The sequence below is a fragment of the Nicotiana tabacum genome, chromosome 22 (assembly GCF_000715075.1).
Source record: "Nicotiana tabacum cultivar K326 chromosome 22, ASM71507v2, whole genome shotgun sequence".
NCBI classification, from domain to species: domain Eukaryota; kingdom Viridiplantae; phylum Streptophyta; class Magnoliopsida; order Solanales; family Solanaceae; genus Nicotiana; species Nicotiana tabacum.
The window spans coordinates 9,295,187-9,317,121 of NC_134101.1; the positions used below are offsets into that span (position 1 = coordinate 9,295,187).

At 40.5% G+C, this 21,935-nt stretch overlaps 1 protein-coding gene across 3 annotated transcripts; it reads right to left on the reverse strand.

Moving 5' to 3' along the window:
* Positions 1–755: 755 nt before the first annotated feature.
* LOC107790264 (oligoribonuclease) lies at positions 756–6,105 on the reverse strand. Of its 3 annotated transcripts, XM_075244876.1 has the most exons (10): positions 6,037–6,105; positions 4,484–4,588; positions 4,158–4,289; positions 3,595–3,671; positions 3,004–3,085; positions 2,814–2,869; positions 2,115–2,201; positions 1,845–1,934; position 1,741; positions 1,041–1,420 (listed from the first exon to the last, which is right to left on the reverse strand). In XM_075244876.1, the coding sequence occupies exons 2-10, from the start codon at positions 4,584–4,586 to the stop codon at positions 1,299–1,301; spliced, it is 750 nt and encodes a 249-aa protein (XP_075100977.1). In that variant the 5' UTR covers positions 4,587–4,588; positions 6,037–6,105; the 3' UTR covers positions 1,041–1,298. The 3 variants fall into 3 exon arrangements, with proteins under 3 accessions (XP_016467654.1, XP_016467655.1, XP_075100977.1); XM_016612168.2 differs by having other exon boundaries at positions 756–1,420; positions 1,741–1,934; XM_016612169.2 differs by lacking the exons at position 1,741; positions 1,845–1,934 and having other exon boundaries at positions 756–1,420.
* Positions 6,106–21,935: the final 15,830 nt, after the last annotated feature.

Here is a 21,935-nt window from a genome sequence, read left to right on the forward strand (position 1 = left end):
TGGGACTGAAGCATAGTTGTTATCGTATACTTATTTAGTAGAATTTTTAAGATATATACTGGTCTAAATCAAAGTTATTGGGTTCGGATAAACCCGTAACTTCTTTACTAGATCCACCTCGATAATGGTTTTAATTAACATCTTTTTTTCTTTCTTTTTCTTTCTTTGAATTATACATCTATGTTTTCAAGTGACAAAACCCTCATAACTTCAAAATAATATACTAAAAAAATTCTATCAATTTCCAGTGCTGTTGTGTTCTATATTTCGTTTGAGAACTAGATAAAGTAGGTGTGAGAATGGAAATGTGTGTTTAGCTGATCACTTGCACTTGATATGCTTCTATTATAATAGAATTAGATATTTTTCTTGATGAATCTCTTCCATGTTCTAATTTATTTAATGTTGAATCGTTTTTATAACTGCTATTTTATTTATGAGTCTTATTCTTTATCCCATATCTCTTCTCGTTTTCTTGAGCCGAGGGTCTATCGAAAACAGCCTCTTTACTCCCTCTAGGTAAGGATAAGGTCTGCGTACACACCATACCCAGACTCCACTTGTGAAATTTTACTGGGTTGTTGTTGTTATTATTCTTTATCCTATGCAAGAAACTATTATTTCTTCTTTTCATTCCAAATTCAAGAATATGATCATTACAACTAGTTGGTCTGAGTTCGTCTGCTGTCAACTAGCATACAACATAATACCTCTTACCATTGGTTCTCACCAAGCAGGAAAACACAAACAAATGGATGAATAAATAAGCTTTCATATGGAATGCTTGTTAGTTGAAATAGAAAACCCCCCAAATTACAAGAGTTTAACTTTTATACACTGTCTGTTCTTAAGCCGATGATCTATCGGAAACAAACTCTCTATCTTCACAAGGTAAGAGTAAGGTCTGCGTACACACTACCATCCTCAAACCCCACTTGTGGGATTGCACTGGGTTTGTTGTTGTTGTTGTACTTTTATACACTATCAACGCAAAAGAACTTCCCGATCAAACCTGGAAAATAAGGCAGGTAACCTGCTATAATAAGTCAAAATACTTCTATAGCCTGCCTGATAACGTAAATGTTTTTTACACGATCAGTGTACATAAATTAAATCCAATTATATATGATAGCCAAGGATGTGAAGGTACAAGGAAATCAGTTTGCCAAACGCTCATAACTTAGACAAAAAGACGATACATTTAAATGCTCGTATCACTTTCCACCGGCAGACAACCCCTCATTTTGGGAATCAGATGAAAAGAATCCTCAACCATGAGATACAAATCTCCTTCACTATCACTTTTTGGACTTGGAGGCTTTGAATATGTGTTCCTTGTAGTATTTGAGTTCGGCTATGCTCTCCTTAATGTCATCCATAGCTCTGTGCTTGTTTTTCTTTTGAGGAGCCTTTCTGTTGTCTTAAAAAAAACAGCACACCATGCAACAGTGAGAAATCGAGCCTATTATATCAAAGCATCAAATACTGATACTGAAATCATAATTGAGAACAAAAAAAAAGAAAAAAAAGGACAGCCCGGTACACAAGGCATTTTGCGTTCACGCAGGGTCAGGGGAAGGGCCGCACCTCAAGAGGTGTGATGTAGACAGCCTACCCTAATGCAAACATTAATGGTTGCTTCCACGGCTCGAACCCGTGACCTATAGGTCACCCGGAGACAACTTTACCGTTGCTCCAAGGCTCCCATTCATTAGAACAATACGCAGACCTTATCCTTACCCTGAGAAGGTAGAGAGCCTATTTCTCATTAGAATTGAGAAACAAAGATTTAATCCTCCCCCACCGACCCGATGAATACATCGAATATACCAGATAAACCTCACTCGTGGATACCAACGAAGACACAATGCCTTTATGCTGCTGACATCAACAAGTACATGTGAAAACAAACTTGCCAATTTTGGCATAAACTTCTGCAATGAATTAATTAGAATGACAACAGTTAATAACTAACTACTTTACAAGCCTGAACTTTGAAAGGCTATAAAGTTGACTGTAGTAAAATTACAAAATAATCACATACATCTACTTGTAGATGAGATTCCTCAAAATGATGTTTACATGTTTAGACATACACACACCAATCACCATACCTTCAAAAACAGAAGATCCGTATAGACTGAATTTCCTGCGAGTAGTGGTGTATACGTCCTTATGTTTCTCTTGACAAACTCAGCAACCTACACAAAGCAAGGGGAACAAAAAGGAATATTAATCTGACGGACCAACTTGTAGAAACCTCTAGCACACATATATGGAAATCTGTGGGTTCTTTCAACCAGAATTGCACGCTGCTCTATCATGGCAGCAATATTGAAAGCATAGCAATAAATGGTAAAAAATATACACCAAAAGGGAAAAATTAGAACAGATTAAGAAAAGAAGAAAAAGGGAAGAGGAAATGGAAGATATTAATGCCGGTTACAGCTCTTAAAGAAATATGAAGTTATATCTTTTGCCTTTTCGGATGAATGCCATTCATCACAAGGCCATTTTCCATGTGTTGGGATGTACCTCTACCTCAAAATGCTATGCAAAGTTAACATCTCCAAGTAACAGATTCTTGAAACAATCAAAGAAGCTATAAATAGGAACTTGTGTGCCTAATTTTGAGATTGAAGGTACAAAATAACATAGCATATAAAATTATACTTAAAACCTGTAAACAGAGGAAGCAAAACTTCAAGACAGTTATTGTTTGCTGCTTACTCTATTACATATGATCCTCAAGTCTGAAAACAGAAATAATGTTCATGACATAAGCATACTAAAGCCAAAAAGGAATAGGATACCTGTGTCTCGGCTTCTTCTTCGGTGATGGTACTCTTGAGCACCTCCTGAGTAAAACCTAAATTACATTAAGTTTCATCTTTGAACTAACATTACAACAAAAAAAAATGTAATCTATTATGGTGACATGCTAGTTGCATTCCAGATGAGACAACTTATAACCTAGAGCAAAGTACACATTAAGCCACTTACCACTTGTTGCATGATGGCTTTGACACCATTCTCCCATATTGTCCAGATACTCCTTGCTTTGATGTATAACCAAATCAGGACCCTAATTTTGAAAGCACATAATAAACTCCTGTTAGTAGAAGCACGGGATGTATTGACGAGATGTATAGATGCACAAGGAAGAGATCCAGCACGGCAAAATTCTAATGACAGATAAGGTGGAGTAAGTTCTGTATATTGCGGATGGAATAATTACCGGCAAAAAATCCATCTCAAAAAAAAAAAAAAATACCGGCCAAAAATATCTTTTAATTTCAAAAATACTATAATTACTTTTGTAATGGCAATTGGAATGATATTAACTCCTATTTATTCATTATCTATGTCATGCCAGATGTTCTATGGATACAAGCTATTTAATGCCCCGAATGATTCTTTTTTTGATTCTGGAAGTAAGGATATTACCAATGCCATGCAAAGCAGTCTGCCAGTTAGCATTATGGTGATATGTACCATACACATTACTATAGACAACTCCCCCGTGATGATGTTAACAACATGCTAAACTAGAATAGAAATGTAGAATACATTAGAAAAGACAGGCAATTTTACCTCAATTGATTTGGTCAAATTTCCATCTGTAATCACACAGGCAATCTCCAATATCCTGTCAACCTCAATATTCAAACCTACGTAGAAAGGAAATGTCAAAAGAAAATAATACTATCAAAATTTCATCTCCAACAGCACTTTTGGAGATGTGCAATACTGCTTTGTTTTCAAGACTCAAATTTGAAACAGCCTCTGGAAAACAGGAGAAAAAGAAGCTCAGAGTTTCTTCTTTGGATCAATGATTGGGAGCAGTTAGTTCATTAGGGATGATGATACTCAGGAGGCCTCTCTGGCATAAGACACAAAATGCAAAGTTTGAGGAGGGGAAATATTCAACATTCATTTGTAACCATCCTTTAAAAAGACTCTGGTAGTATCAACGGCTCAAGACAACACAATCAACATAGGATTGCAAACATGAGAGATTATAGAATGCTCTAAAATCATACTGAATGTACTTGATGTCATAAGTCGTTGGAAAATAAAGTACGTCTATTGATGTCCTTTAGTACATCATCTTTAAGAACCAGGCCAATTCCAACGAGTCATGAATTAATACTTACCAGTCATCTCAAGGTCAATCCATACAAGCGGAAATTTGTACTCTCCTGGAAGCAAAGGTGACCTCTGAACCCCATTTTCATTTTTGAGTGCTGTCACCTCTCCTGAGCTATCATCTTTTTCCTTGGCTTTATCTGAAGAGTTCAAAAATTGTCATTTTCTTGCAAGGATCAGCTACATATCTCCAACTTTTAATATTGACCATTCATTTATTCGACTAATAAGTTCAGCATAGCTATTGATCTAGAAAGCTTAGAATTACGCAGGCATTTAGATACAAATTCTGCTCTCGCAGGCATTTAAATACAAATTCTGCCCCCATTGTTACCTCCTCCATTTACCGTCTCAGTTTCCCCATGAGTTTCTGTATCGTCCCGGGTATCTGCGACACCCAAATTCAGCCATGAGAAGGCATTTGAGAGTTGATTCATTTCTGTAAAAGCCCTTGATCATTAAGCTCCTAGGGAATACTAGGTTAATGTAAGCATACCATAATGCTTTTTCATTAGGAAGTAAAATACATAATAGAGGACACTTATTTCTGTGGGAGGTAGTATTTTAACTTCAGAGACAGGTTTAATTTTCAAGAATCACTGACCAAATCATCTTCAATCGCGTTACACCACAGAGTGCCCGACTTAGTAATGGAGCATAAAATATAATGCAACTCCTATACATCATCATCCTATCACGACTTAATATGATTAGGTCTCTAGAATGCAATGTTTCTTCTCAATTGCTCAAGAATATCCAATGGTACGGGAGAAAGCACCTCCACACAAAAGAGAATACATTAACAACTAACAAAAGAAGGGAACAAAAAAACAAGGGCAAGTCCTTGGCTTATATCAACTTTTTTTGTGAAAATTGAGGAACAAGGGAATTAACATCGTTTCTCTAAAGTTAGACTTATACTTAATTTGTTGCTCTTAAGAATTTTCTCTCCTTGTAGAGCAGTGAGATATCATTGTTAGAACGTGATTATCCTCCCCCATAGTCACACTATATAATCTAATGGTTGCTTTTTCTGTCAACAAAACTATTTCAAATTCATAGACACTAATACATATCATATAACCAATACTCCAAAGCAAACAAAATTGTAAATGAATAAAAGGAGCTCAGCTGTCAAAGATGCAAGAAGACTCCTTAATCCATTTCCAGTTAGTAATAGTATTATCACCAAAGATGAGGTATTAGCATTACTAAGGCAGGCGGATGTTGTATAGCTCCCCACCCCCCACCTCCACCCCAAAAAAAAAAAACCCGTTTTCTAGGGTTACAACGAGCTGGCCTCTGAGAGCAGTGGCGTAGGCACAAGCATTGAAGGGTGGTCAGCCGAATATCGTTCATCGAAAAAGTATACTGTGTATATAGAAACTTATATTGTGTATATAGGTCAAAAAAATATTTTTTATATGTGTATATTAAATTTTGAACACCGTTCGCGAAATTGGGATAAAGGGCTATTTACTAAGTCATATAATATGTTACACTTCGTTGAAGAAACCCGTACAACAGTCAGCTCTCAAGTAGATAAAGAAGTTGAAGACAGTTACATCAGCTATTGGCTGTACACACACACACACACAAAGTAGCCGCAGGTCTAGTGGTACTCTTTATCTTTTATGTCTTTCTTTCTTTCTTTTTTCCATCAACGTTATTCAGTATCTACCAACTTAAAAACCTGAATCCGCATAAGCTTTTGAGGCCCCAAAATGTTGAAACATGAACAAAAAAAAAATGCAAGCACATTTTTTAAAAAAAAAACAGTTCTTGATTCTATATTTGTATAGAAACTTGTATATGCGTGTGTTTTGTATATACATAGAGCCGTAAGAAAGAATAAGGGCGTGTGGAGGAGAAGGAAGGGGAGTTTACCGACAACAGCAGCAGGAGCCTAGAGGGGTCGGAGGTTGGCTCGAGTGCTTGAACACTCCCCAATTATTTTCTTCTTTATTTTGAAAATGAAAATCCGGCGTCATGGGCCTAAGTATAACTTTTGGGCTTTAGTATGTACCTATTGCAAAAAGGAATATTTACACAAATAGCCGTTCATATTTATTATTTACTTTTTCTACCTATATATATAGTTTATACATTGATTATACCCAATTATACGCATATAATACATAATTTATGCATATATTATACCTCCATCGGCTATTTTTAATTTAAGCGGTTGGGTGGGCAGCTATTTGGGTTAATTCTTCGCAAAAATTGCATAAATATGACATTTGTTTTGGATGGTCTTTAATTTTTGACTCTCGCTTGCCTCATGAGTCATGGATAGAACTTCAAGATCAAAAATTAAAAGTGTTGCACATAGGGAAAGCGAGGTATAACACTTGTTAAACTTGAAGTTCTACCCATGGGGCAAGAGGGAACAAAACTTCAAGATCATCCACTTTAAGGGCTATTTGTATACTTCAGCCATTGCAGGGAAATTGCACAAACGCCTGATTTTGGGGTTACTGTTTAAGTTGAATCCTAAGTTCAATTTATTTATTTTGTAATATTACCCACTTCGAACATAACTTCAGACGCAGGAACGGATTTATGTGGAGGGGAATGGGGTACATGCACCCATCTCTCCTCCCTAGGATATGTATAAAGTACTAATTTTTTCAATTATGTAGGTAAATATATTTGTTGTCACCCATACTCAAGTGACTAGTATGGTGCAGTAGTGATTAAGTGCCCCTCTTATCTCTTTTTTGTCCTCAAGATCAGGGTTCGATCTACGTACAATTTTATTTGATTAATTCCATTTATACTAATTAATAAATAAACTCCCAATTCTCCATGCCCTTTTCAAGGAACAACAAATCCCTACACACCTTTCTTCTTTTCAATTAGTGAACAAACACGTTTTTTTTTTTTACTTTTTTTAAATTTCCTTTTGCCTACGTCTTTTTTATTTTTCTTCTCTTAATCATTCTTTTGAGTACAAAAATTTTGAAATCCCTAAAAACAGAGTACTGATGACTCATCTCTCTCGGCTCTGAGGCTATCTGTGGACTCAAAGCAGCAAATTTCACTGCGCAATATTAAGCGTCGCTTTTAAAAAAATTTTTGAATGATTGTTTAGTTTGCTATATAGAGCGTGAGATATTTAAACTGTAAGTAATGATGCTATTATTGACCGTTTTCAAAGTGTAAAAACTCATCGAGGACAATCGTAAAGTGACTGATATTTTTTGCAGATATAGTATTAATATAGTTTGCCCGTCAACTTGCTGTCACCATAAAATTTTATATAATGGAACCAAATATCTATTTTAATGATAATAGTACACTCTTGATATTAAAATCCTAGATACGCCTCTGTTCAGACATACGCAACTGAAGTAACATAATCAGTGTCTGAAGCTATAAATTTTATTTGAAGTTAGGAAGTCACAGGAATTGAAAGCATTTTAGGTGATTCTTTTTCTCTCAAAACAAGAATCAGAGCATCAGTTTTGTATTTTTACTAAGTAACATTCTTTGGAGCATCAGGTGTTGCAACAGCTACCGGCAGTTGGTTTTGCAGTTAGGTATATATTATTTTAACTTTGATGGTAAATATCCCTCCCCCCTCCCCCCCCCCCTCTCTTTCTCTGATAATACTCCCCTACCACCCTCTCTGCACTTCGCCGGCAAATTCAACAGAAACATAGGTAACGCCTCTTTTTCTCTCTTTTCCTATTATCTCTTTCTTTCCCAGTTCGTTATTTTCTCTTTCTCCCTTTCTTCTAGTTCTTTTTCTGCTCTTTAGTTTGTCCCCTTCCCCTGTGACCCCACAACCCCTCTATCGTCAGTTTTCAAATTTTTATCTATCGGGGCCAAATTTTCTGTGGCAAACAGAGGCGCATGAAACTAAAGCGCCGGCGTGTGGAGGAGGCAGTAGAGGCACGTGGACTTCAGGAAATTAGTTCCATTTAGTACTACAACATCGTCTGATATCCCCGACTTGAATCTAGCCTATATCATTCTTGAATTAGTATTCTTTGCATCTCTTGAATTTTTCTCTCGTTCTTATTTCTTGCCCATTGACAGATACTTCATTGTACTTATTTCCAATTCTTTTCCAGAAAAACTCTCAGGCATCAAAAAATCTTTCATCATATCGTCATTTTCATTGTAAAAATAAAGTTTTGTTTTTTTGGGGTGTTGCTTTTGGTTTTGCTTTTTCCGGCGACCCCCGCTCCATCTTCTTCTTCCCCTCTCTCTCTCTCTTTCCCTTTCTCTCTCCCCCTCCCTTGTGTGTGGGGGTGCATCTGTTTCTTTGGACAGGTGCAGCTTCTTCCCGGCGAGGACGGACTATTTTCCAGTGTGTTTAGATTGCCGACAAGTTTCGTAAATTCCGGCAACTTCTGAACAGCTTTCCGGTGGGATACAGCAGGACTTGCCAGTGCTCTTGAGCAGATTCGATACGCTTCAGGAAAACTTGCTCCAGGTTCTTTCGTTCTATATCCGGTACTCGTGGTATCGGTATTTTTATTGTTATTTTTTCTGCTCGCGGGAGTTGGTACCTCCCGTTTTCCAGTTTCCCTTTGTTGTATGAGTTAAATTCCTGGCATTTTACCTCATACTACTTTATTTACCGTATTAGTGTGCCTGTTGTTGCAACTTGTATTCTTCTGGTTTGGTCTGTTGCCTTGTGTGATAGTGATTCCCCTTTCTCTGACGTAGGTATAGTAGATGTGGTCTGGGATGGTCGAGTGAGGTCATGTTCTCAGGGGGAACGGGGGATGGGGCGGGAGGTAGGGCAGAGTTTAGGGGGTGGGGCGGGAGGCAAGGGAGGTAAAGGGAACAAGGGTATCTGTAGGTTGAGAATTGGGTCATGGAATGTAGGTACATTGACGGGTAAATCTATAGAGTTGGTGAAGATCCTCCAGAAGAGGAGGGTCAATATAGCGTGTGTCCAGGAGACAAGGTGGGTAGGGTCGAGGGCGAGGGACGTAGACGGGTATAAACTTTGGTACTCAGGAGTCTAGAAAGGTGAGAATGGAGTGGGCATCTTGGTGGATAGGGAACTTAGAGAGTCTGTGATTGAGGTTAGACGAGTGAATGATAGATTGATGACTATTAAGTTGGTGGTTGAAGAGTGCACCCTAAACATCATTAGCGCCTATGCGTCGCATGTGGGCCTAGATAAGGAGGTTAAACGGCGCTTCTAGGAAGGGTTAGATGAGATTGTGCGCCAGGTTCTGCCTGCTGAGAAGCTATTCATAGGAGGGGATTTCAATGGGCATATTGGGTCGACCACAGGTGGTTATGGCGAGGTGCATGGAGGCTTCAGTTTTGGGGAGAGGAACAGAGGAGGTACATCGTTGTTGGACTTCGCTAAGGCTTTTGGGTTGGTGATTGCGAACTCTAGCTTTCGGAAGAGGGAGGGGCATTTGGTTACTTTCCAAAATGCGGTGGCGAAGACCCATATTGACTATATCCTCCTCAGGAGGTGTGACAGAGGGTTATGCAAGGATTACAAGGTGATTCCGGGTGAGATACTCGCGACGCAACATAGGCTCTTGGTGGTGGACGTTGGTATTATGTTAAAGAGGAGGAAAAGGTCTACTCGAGGAAGACTGAGAATCGGGTGGGGAGCCTTAACTAAGGATAAAGCCCAAGCGTTGGAGGGGCGGTTGTCGGCTATGGGAGCTTGGAGGAGAAGTGGTGACGTAAGCACTATGTGGTCAGCGACAGCAGACTGTATTAGGGAAGCTGCGAGAGAGGTGTTAGGGGTCTCGACGGGCGTCTCTGGTGGGCACAAAGGAGACTGGTGGTGGAATGAAGTGCTCCAAGGTAAAGTGGAAGCAAAGAAGGCGGCGTACCTGAATGTGGTTGTTCAACTAGTGCTATGCTTTGTAAGTATTTTCAATGTGTGTTGAGCTCTTATATATTCATGAGTTGAAATTGTGTATAACATTTTTTAGGGAAAAGTATTTCAAGAATAAATGGTGTGCTACTTGTTTATGATTTTAACTTATGCTCCGATTGCCAATCATTTGGATATGGTTGATTGTGACTTGTTGTTTCTATGGTTTTTCCCTTTCTTATATGGGCATTCTATTCTGAAAGAGGAAATTTAGCTTTACATACTAGTACTATTCTATATGTACTAAGTACTAACGTCCCTTTTGCCGGGGGCACTACATCTTCAATGGATGCAGGTGGTTCATCAACATGCAACTTTGGTCCTCGTTAACAGTTACTTCCTCTTTAGCAGGTTTTGGTAAGCCCTACTCTATTCCGGGCCTGATATCATTTGATATTGTACTTTGTGTTTTGAGGTATAACCGGGGCCTTGTTGCCGGCATTTCCATATTACTTTTCCTGTTATACTTAGAGTCTCCGCACCTCACACTTCTGCGATGCCCATCCTGCTTCTGCGAGCTCGCACCTGCGAGCCAATTTTCGCAGGTGCGATTGCACCAGAAGGCAAAATTTTCAGATTTTCTTCTAAGTCTGAATTTTGATCCGTTAACCATCCGAAACTCACCCGAGACCCCCCGGGACCTCAACCAAATATACCAACAAGTCTTAAAATATCATACGCACTTAGTTGAAACCTCAAATCACATCAAACAAGCTAAAACCACGAATCATACCCCAATTCAAGCTTAATGAAAACTAAGGAATTCCAACTTCTACATTCGATGCCGAAACCTATCAAATCAAGTCCGATTGACATCAGTTTTTTCACACAAGTCATAAATGACATAACTGGCCTATGAAAATTTTTAGAACTGGATTACGACCCCGATATCAAAAAAGTCAACTCCCCGATCAAACTTCTAAACTTAAATTTTCTATTTTTGCCATTTCAAGCCTAATTTACTTACGAACTTCTAAATAATTTTCCGGTCACACTCCTAAGTCCAAATCACCATACGGAACTATTGGAATCATCAAAAATCTATTATGGAGCCATTTACATATAAGTCAACATCCGGTCAATATTTTCATCTTAAGCTTTCATCTTTGAGACTAAGTGTCTCAATTCATTCCGGAACCTCACCGGACCCGAACCAATTACCCCGACAAGTCACATAACAACTGTAAAGCACAAATTGAGCAGTAAATGGGGAAACGGGGCAGTAATACTCAAAACGACCGGCCGGGTCGTTACATTATCCCCCTCTTAAATAATTGTTCATCCTCCAACGGGTTTAGAATCATACATAGAGCCTCAAATAGGTGTGGATATTTGCTTCGCATATCTTGCTCAGTCTCCCAGGTAGCTTCTCCAAATGGCTAGCCTCTCCACTGCACTTTCATTGAAGCTATGTTCGTTAACCTCAACTTTCGAACCTGCCGGTCCAAAATGGCCACCGACTCCACATCATAAGCCAAATTACCATCTAACTGAACCGTACTGAAATCCAAAACATGAGAAGGATCTCTGACATACTTCCGGAGCATAGATACATGAAACACTGGGTGAACACCCGACAGACTAGGTGGCAAAGCAAGTTCATAAGCCACCTCTTCAATTTTCTTAAGTATTTCAAAAGGCCCAATATACCTAGGACTCAACTTGCCCTTATTCCCAAATCTCATAACACCCTTCATAGGAGAAACTCGGAGTAGTACCTTCTCTTCTACTATGTAAGAAACATCACGAACCTTTCGATCGGCATAACTCTTCAGTCTAGACTACACCGTGCGAAATCGATCCAGATTTAATTTAACCTTTTCCAAAGTGTACTGAACAAAATTAGTACCCAATAGCCTAGCCTCACCCAGTTCAAACCAACCCACTGGAGACCAACACCGTCTCCCATATAAAGCCTCATTCGGAGCCATCTGAATGGTCGATTGATAGCTGTTATTGTAAGCAAACTCTGCAAGTGCCAAAAGCTGATCCCAAGAACCCCCCCCCCCCAAATCCATAACACATGCGCGGAGCATATCTTCCAATATCTGAATAGTGCGCTCGGACTGCCCATCCGTATGAGGGTGAAATATTGTACTCAATCATACCTGTGTGCCTAATTCTCGCTACACTGCTCTCCAGAACTATGATGTAAACTACATGCCTCGATCTGAAATGATAGACACTGGCACACCGTGAAGGCGAACAATCTTGTGGATATAGATCTCAGTAAACCGATCCGAAGAATAAGTAGTACCGACTGGAATAAAATGCGCGGACTTAGTCAACCTATCTACAATTACCCAAACAACATCAAACTTCTTCAAAGTCCATAAGAGTCTAACTACAAAGTCCATGGTAATATGCTCCCACTTCCACTCTGGAATTGCAAGTCTCTAAAGCAATCTGCCCTTTCTCCGATGCTCATTCTTCACCTGTTGACAATTTAAACACCGGGCTACAAACCCAACTATATCCTTCTTCATTTTTCTCCACCAATAGTGTTGTCTTAAGTCCTGATACATCTTTGCGGCACCCGGATGAATGGAATACCGCAAACTGTGGGCCTTCTCAAAAATCAACTCTCACAGTCCATCTATATTTGGTACACAAATTCGACCCTACATCATCAACATCCCACCATCTCTAATTTACGGGGTAACAATGATATTTACACGAACTACAACAATGAACCACCCTTAAGAACCCCAAAATCCGGTGTCACAAGTGCATGAGCATCAACTAGGAGATACAACAAAATACAACATTTTTCTAGAATACAATTAGAAAGGAGAACATAAATAACCCTGATGGAGACTTTGCAGGCTGCGGATCATAACATGAAATGCAGCTCATGGTAAGTCCCCGCAACATCTGCGCCTCTACGCCCAAAAGATCACCAGGTATATATGTACTTGTACAAAAATGTACATCAAGTGCAGTATGAGTATGTAATCAACACGCACCCAGTAAGTATATAGCCTAACCCCGTAGAAGTAGTGACGAGGGGTCGACTTCGACACTTACAAGAGTTCTAAATAAATAAGTGAAACAATAATTCATAACCAACATGAAGTAACATCTTTGGGGATCATCATACTGTGCTCTCTTATGCGGTCATATAAAGAAGACCAAAAACCACAAAAGCTAGAACCCGACTGGGCTCCGAAACATCTAATCTCACAAACTGATTGGCCAAGGTCTGAACATCAACTGCAAGAGGCCTCTCACCAATAAGAATGAATGCAAGGCTACATATACTCATCCTTTCTACTCAAGGCATCGACCACCACATTGGCCTTCCCGGGATGATAACGAATGGTAATGTCATAGTCCTTTAGCAGCTCCAACCATCTCCACTGCCTCAAATTTAGATCCTTCTGTTTGAATAAGTGCTGAAGACTCTGATGACCTTTAAATACCTCACAAGACACACCGTAGAGATAGTGCCTCCAAATCTTTAGTGCATGAACAACAACTGCCAATCTAAGTCATGAATAGGGTAGTTCGTTTCACGTGGCTTCAACTGGCACGAAGCATAAGCAATCACTCTATCCTCCTGCATTAATACACACCTAATACTGATCCGAGAAGCATCACAATACATTGTATAATAGCATGAAGCTGAAGGCAAAACTAGAACTGGAGTTGTGGTCAAGTCAGTCTTAAGCTTCTGAAAGCTCTCTTCACACTCATTTGACCACCTGAATAGAGCACCATTCTAGGTCAATTTGGTCAAGGGCAATGCAATAGACGATAAGCCCTCCACAAAGTGACGATAATACTCGGCCAAGCCAAGAAAACACTAAATCTCAGTAGTTGAAGATGGCCTGGGCCAACTCTGAACTGGCTCTATCTTTTTCGGATCCACCTTAATTCCTTCACTGTAGAATGCCACCAAACTAAGCCAGAACTCACACTTAGATAATTTGGCATAAAGTTTCTCTTCCCTCAACCTCTATAGTACAATACTCAAATGATGTGCATGTTCATTCTAGCTACGTGAGTACACCAGGATATCATTAATAAATACTATGACAGACAAATCAAGATACGGCTGGAATACATTATTCATCAAGTGCATAAACGTTGTTGGGATGCTGGTCAGCCCAAAAGACATCACAAGAAATTCACAGTGACCATAACGGGTCCTGAATACCGTCTTTAGAATATCCGAATCATGAATCTTCAACTGGTGATACCCAGACCTCAAATCAATTTTGGAGAACACTCTCGCTCCCTGAAGCTGGTCAAATAAATCATCAATACGTGGCAAAGGATACTTGTTCTTGATTGTAACTTTATTCAACTGCCTGTAGTCGATGCACATCTGCATAGCACCATCTTTCCTTTTCACAAACAGAACGGGTGCACCCTAAGGCGACACACTAGGTCTAATAAACCCCTTATCAAGAAGTTCCTGAAGTTGCTCTTTCAATTCAGATGGTGCCATATGATACTGAGGAATAGAAATAGGATGAGTGCCCGGCACCAAGTCAATACCAAAATCAATATCCCTGTCGTGTGGCATACCTGGCAAGTCTGCAGGATACATCCGGAAAGTCTCGCACTACCAGTACAGAATTAATAATAGGAGTGTTTCCATTAACATTTCTCACAAAGGCCAAATATGACAAACACTCCTTCCCAACCATCCGTTGGTCCTTCAAATAAGAAATTACCCTGCTGGGAACATAATCTAGAGAATCTCTCCACTCGACCTTCAGCAATCTCGATATTTCCAACATCACAAATTTTGCGTGGCAGTCCAGAATAGCATGACATGGAGACAACCAATCCATACCCAAGATTACATCGAAATCAACCATACTAAGTAATAAGAGATCAAATCTAGTTTCCAGTACCCTAACAGTTACCACACACGACCGATACACAAGGTCCACAATAATAGTATCACCCATTGGCGTAGATACACAAACAAGTGAAACTAAGGACTTACGGGGCATATCTAAATAACGAACAAAATATGATGAAACATACGAATATGTGGAACCAGGGTCAAATAATATAGAAGCTTCCTTGTGGCACACTGAGACAGTGATCACTGCATCGAAAGCAACGACATCTGTCCTGGCAGGAATAACATAGAATCGAGCCTTACTGCCACCTGATCGACCTCCCCCTCTAGGGCAACCTCTGGCTGCCTGACCCCTACCCCTAGCTAGCTGAGCAGGTAATGAAGTAACTAGAGCAGAAGTAGAGGGCTGACCCCTCTGCTTATTAGACCTCACGAAAGGCAGGGAAAATGTTTCCTCACATGACCCAGCTCTCCACACTCATAGTAATCCCTCTCAAAAAATGGTGGCAAGTTCTGAGGCGTACCTCGAGAACCAGAATAACTACCAGAAGAACCTGGTACATATGAACCTTGAACTAATGGTGCACGAGATGAACTCTGAGCTGGAAGTGAACTAGGTTGACTCAGGTGAGCACTTTATGAACCATTGCTAGCTAATGTGCCACAATGATCTAGACGAGCCATCTAAGCGGGCTAATAAGGACGACCCCTACTATGATAGGGCTGCCTCTAGAAGGAACACCGCTGGAATTACCTGGACCACAATACCTCTTGGCCTTCCTCTCCTCATGCTCCTGAGTACGAGCCATTTCTAGCCGTCGAGCACTGTTAACCACCTCATCGAATTTAGCATCTACTATATTTCCCAGAGTCATAACAAAACGGAACTGTTGGTTGAGGCCATTAATGAACCTCCTGATCTTCTCCCTCTCAGTGGGAACCAACGAAACTATACGACGAGCCAATTCTAAAAACCGCATCTCATACTGGGTCACGGTTAGGTCCTCCTGACGTAAATACTCGAAATGCCTACGCAGTTCCTCTATGCGGGTCTGTGGCACAAACTTCTCCAGAAATAATACAGAAAACTCATTCCATAAAAGTGGTGCTTCACCAACTAGTCTGCTTCTCTCATAAGTCTCCCACCATCTGAAGGTTGCTCCGGTCAGTTGAAAAGTGGTAAATGAGACCCCATTGGTCTTCATAATACCCGATATGCGAAGTATTCGCTAGCATCTGCCCAAGAAATCCTGAGCATCATCTGACTCAGTTCCACTGAAAGTTGGAGGATGGAGTCTTCCAAACCTCTCTAATCTCTTCTGCTCCCCGTCATTCATAATAGGACCCACCTAGGCCAGAGCAACTGCAACCGGCTGGACTGGTAGTGCCCCCGGTATCTGAAGTCCCTGCACTACCTAATCTGGAGTACGGGCGACATGGGTATGAGTACCTCCCCCTGCTTGAGAAGTGGCTGGTGTTGCCTGAGCCGAAACCACCGAGCAAGGCCAGTGCAAACAGTCAATATCTGGGCCAAAGCCTCCTAAAGGCCTGGAATCACAATGGGCACAACTCGTGTCTGCGCTAGTCCCACCGGCTCAACTATGTCTGGAACCTGCTCCTGAGCTGGAGTAACTGGTGGTTCTACAGGTGTTTCTCCAATTTTTGTACAAGCTACACCTCGACCTCTACCACGACCCCCGCCTCTCATGGACCTAACTGGTGGCACTGATGGCTGATCGTTCGATCCAGTAGTACATGTCCTCACCATCTGTGAGAGAATAGAATAACAAAAATTTAGTTTCTAGAATCAAAACATTTGCCCGACAGAATACAAAAAAATGAAATTTTCCTAAGGGTTGGTTCGGCAGCCTCTCGAAGATAAGTATAGACGTCTCTGTACCGATCTGCAAGACTCTACTAAACCTGCTCATGACTCGTGAGACCTATGTAACCTAGGCTCTGATACCAACTTGTCATGACCCAAAATCCGCATGTCATGATGGCGCATATCTCAATACTAGGTAAGCCGACAACCTCAAAAGTCACAAAATTCTTTTAAGTCTGAAAACACAATAAATAAATTTAAGGGTAAAAATACACCATTTCTGATACAAAATACTGAGTCATTATAAAATACACTCCCAAAACCCCGTATTACTAAGTACATAAGCATCTAAATAATAACAAAGTCTAACTGATAAAAATACTATCTAAAATTATATAACAGTACAATAACTAAAATAAAAGAGAGTCAAGATTTGCGGACGCCAAGCAACTACCTCAAGGGTCTCCAACAGATGAAATCCCAAATCTAGCAACCACCGTATCCGGAAGTACTTGGATCTGCACATGAGGTGCAGGGTATAGTATGCGTACAACCAACTCAATAAGTAACAAGACTAACCTTTGGGCTGAAAGTAGTGACGAGCTCAGCAGGTACAATCCTGTATAGAAATAATAGTACAAAAATGTAGGCATGTGTTCAAGTTCAACAGTTAAACTCAGTACAAGTAAAATAGCTCAATTCTAAATGATATGAGGAATATGATATATCTATATCTACATGCCAATGTACGTGCTGTATGTGATGCACTTCAGTGGAAAACCTCGTGTATTCACACTCACAAAATACTCAATCACCCAGTACTGTATACGGACAATCCAGCCTAGGGAAGATCCATCCCATATATATATATATATACACACACACACACATCAACTGAAAGTCAGTCACTCAGTACTGTATAAGGCCAATCCAATCTAGGGAAAGATCCATCCCCGAATATAAATAATTCGGACAAGATCCATGTCTAGGAAATTCATCACAATTATAAATAAATAAGGCAACTCCATGCCCTAGGAAGTCCATCCCAAACATTAGATCATTTGCGCTCATTGGGGGGAGGGGGGGATACAGACTCTGGAGGGGCTCCTTCACCCCAAGCACTATATAAATACGATATGGCCTACTGTGGTGTGCAGTCTGATCCCATAATAATAAAGCCTATAAGGTCTGCTGCGGCGTGCAACCCCGATCCATATAATAATAATAAATATAAAGCCAATATGGCCTGCTGCGGCGCGCAACTCGATCCCATAAATATCCTCGCAATGGATGAACATGACTGAGTATGAAATGTACATTTTAAAATAATTCATCCAACAACAACACTACCCTATGGGTCGCAAAATTTCGGCACGTAGCCTAAACATGATCTTTAATATGAGCTTCAGGTCAATTTCTTTAACACGTGGAGAATATGCGGAAAATAACATGATTCTTTAATTTTACAACTCCACAGAATTTATTTAACTCACAATTTCTATGGTGCATGCCCATACGCCCGTCACCTAGCATGGGAGTCACCTTCATACAATTCACATAACACATAAAGGTAGGAGGGTGGTAATTCTTGTACCTCTCAATTCTAAGTTGTTCTTCCTCAAATGCTGCTTCCCTAACCACAGGCTAAACTGGGTCCACAGGCTGTGTTGCCATGACACCTGGTACCTAACCAACATGAACTCGCTATTCTAGAGTGTGGGCGGCAGGAGTCTAAGTTCCGCCCCCGGTCTGTGAAGTAGTTGGTGCAACTGGAATTAACTCCTCCTGAGCCAATGTACCAAACATGCTCAGGAATTGTGCTCAGGTCTCCTGAAGTCCGGGGGTAACATCAGGCGCCTCCAGTACCTGCCCCCAACCGGAGCTACTGGCGCCTCCTCAACTGCTGCTCGGGTAAATGCTCTAACTGCGGCGCGTGCTCCTCTTCGGCCTCAGACTCTGCCCCTAGCAACACCTGCTCTGGGGGCAGCGTCATCAGTAACTGCAGCTCATGTCCTCACCATCTGTGAGAGAATGGAATAATAAAAGCTTCAAACTTTGAGATCAATAAACTCGCATGATAGGAATGAAGGAAGTGAAACTGTCGTAATAGTTCTGTAGCCTCTCGAAGATAAGTACGAACGTCTCCGTACCGATCCGCGAGACTCTACTAAACTCGCTTATGACTCGTAGCACCTATGAACCTAGAGCTCTGATACCAACATGTCACGACCCAATTTTCCCTCCGTTGGGTATCGTGATGGCACCTAGTCTTAGGGACTAGGTAAGCCTAACATTTATTAAATAACAACAATAATTAAATAACATCTAATAATCTTTGAAATGGAAACCTCTATAAAATTTACAATTCCCAAAATCGGTAGTACAAGTCATAAGCTCTACAAAGTTTGCTACAATTCTTTTAAATACATCTGTTTGAAATAAAGTAACAGTATGAATACAAGTCAGAAGGTGACTTTGAAGCATGCGAACGCAGCAGCAGGTTTACCTTGAGTCTCTACAGCAACAATCCGTACAGCTAGCTAATGATCAAGTGACTTCGAAATACCTCGATCTGCACAAAAATGTGCAGAAGTGTAGTATGAGTACACCACGGTGGTACCCAGCAAGTATCAAGACTAACCTCAGTGAAGTAGTGATGAGGAACTGTCAAGACACCTACTGGACTAAATGACCCGAGCAAAATATAAGTATAGAAACAACAGAGAATAATATCTACATAAAGACTACACGATATGACTAACAATACAATAATTGCAATGGGAAAGGGCAACAATAAGTATCAGCGGAATATTTATAATAATGACACAGAAGGGTGAACGTAAACACAACCTAAATCCGAAATCATAGATACAGCAAGAACAAATAATAACTCAGCAACAACGACCGCTTTCACATCAGGTTTTAGTCAACAAACTCCATGGAGTTACGAACCTCGGACAAATCACAACTCACGGGTCTCAATACCTGAACCCTAACACTTGGCATCCTGTGCCCTCATTAAATCTTATAACTGCACTGATGACTCGCGTGCCAAATAAAGTCATTCTCACATAGAAGGCAAGTAAGCAAGGGTGTGGATTTGTACTCAACAATATCAAGAAAATCTCTTATCCGATAAGAGTGCTTAACTATGTGTATGCTTATGTAAGTGTCCTAACATAGTTCATACCAGCTAGTGAGCATAAGGAAAAGAACGGACATCATGTAGAATGTTTTCTGGATCATAAAGCCTCAATCTTTATGCCGACCCATGGGCCCGCACCTCGGAACCCGACAAATTTTATAAAATTCGAACACCCATTCCGATACGAGTTCAACCATACTAAAATTATCAAATTCCGACACCATTTCGTCCCTCAAATCATGATTTTTTTCATTTTGAAAAGTTTCTTCAAAAACCACCATTTTCCTCAACTAAAAATACAAATTTAATGACAAAAATAATGATAAAATCATGGAATATAATACATTCTAGGTGAAGATCATTTACCAATCGATTTTCTTGAAAAACTCAAAAAGAATCGCTCAAAACCGAGCTCTAGAACTCCAAAAATGTTAAAAATTGCTAACCCTCGGAATAGAGAACTTTATATTCTACCCAAGTATTTGTACATCGCGATCGCGGAACAAATAGTGCGATCGCGAAGAAGAAAAATAGTAACTGCCAAAATTAATTGCGCGATCATGTAAGGAACAGTGCGATCGCGAAGATGGAAAAATGTTGAGGGCAGGTACTACACTACGCGACCCCGCGTGAGTGTGCATGCAATCGCGAAAGGGGAAGGGAAACATCACCAGCTGTTACAGTCGAGCTATGCAAACACGGGCAATAAAGTGCGAACGCGGAGAAAGCAGTAGCACACGTACACGATCGCGAACAGGACTACGCGAACGAAAAGAAGGAATGGTCAGCCCACCAAACAAGCCTTCACGATTGCGGCTTCAGCTATGCGATCGCATAGAAGGGGACACCAGATATCAGCACAACTATACCAAACAATGAGAAAATGGCCCGTAGCCCATCCGAAACACACTCGAGGCCCCCGGGACCCCGTCTAAACATACCAACAAGTTCCATAACCTAACACGGACTCGCTCGAGGTCTCAAATCATATCAAACAACGTCGAAACTACGAATCAAACCAAGAATCGAACTTATAAACTTTCACATCTTCCAACTTCTAAAACTCGTGCCGAAACCTATCAAACCAACCCGAAATGACGTCAAATTTTTCATGCAAGTTCCAAATAACATAACGGAGATGTTCCCAGTTCCGGAATCAAAATCCGACCCCGATATGAAAAAGTCCACTTCCGGTCAAAATCTCCAAAAATTCGACTTTCGCCATTTTAAGCCTAAATCAGCTACATACCTCAAATTCACAGTCTGGACACGCTCCTAAGTCCAAAATCACCCAACGGAGCTAACGAAACCAACGAAACTCCATTCCGGAGTCGTCTTCACACAATTCTGACTACAGTCAAAATCCTAAGACTTAAGCTTCAGTTTTAGGGACTAAGTATCCCAAATCAATTCGAATCATCCGATAACTGAATTCAACCATGCACACAAGTCAATACACATAATACAAAGCTGCAAAGGGCCTTATGTTGCCGAACGAGACTTAAATTCTCAAAACAACTGGCCGGGTCGTTACATCTTTCCCCTCTTAAACAAACGTTCGTCCTCGAACGTGCCAAGAATCGCCTCGAAGTCTTCAAATCACTGAAAGCGCATATCCAAAATATATCCGTGGGTGACCCCATGTCACCCCTAATCCACATAAGCCTGACGACACCATCTCAATTGTAATTTACCTCTTTCTACCAATACCGATAAGCCTTAGAGTCGAAATTCTCATCTTCCATTCATCTCCAAAAGTCCCGATTCTAAATCCATACCAGTATCAGTCTCAACCAACTTCAACAACTCATGCCTACACCCACAAGGTATGACCACACGACATGAAACATCACACATAGGCCCCTAATAACATTTCTGATCACAATAGTTGCGCGTAATCTAAACCATCACCGGCAATTAGCCTCATATCCGTTAGAGACCCGTCTCAAACCTCCACAATGCTAATAATGATGCAAGAAACACGAAGAATTCATAACTATACACCCGGGTCAACAAGTCACATCTAACGCCACCAAGCACACACCCCGTAAACTAAAACTCAAATAAGCATAAGACAAAAATGACTGAATATGTAAAGAGAAACACATAAGAGAAATATCAAACAAAC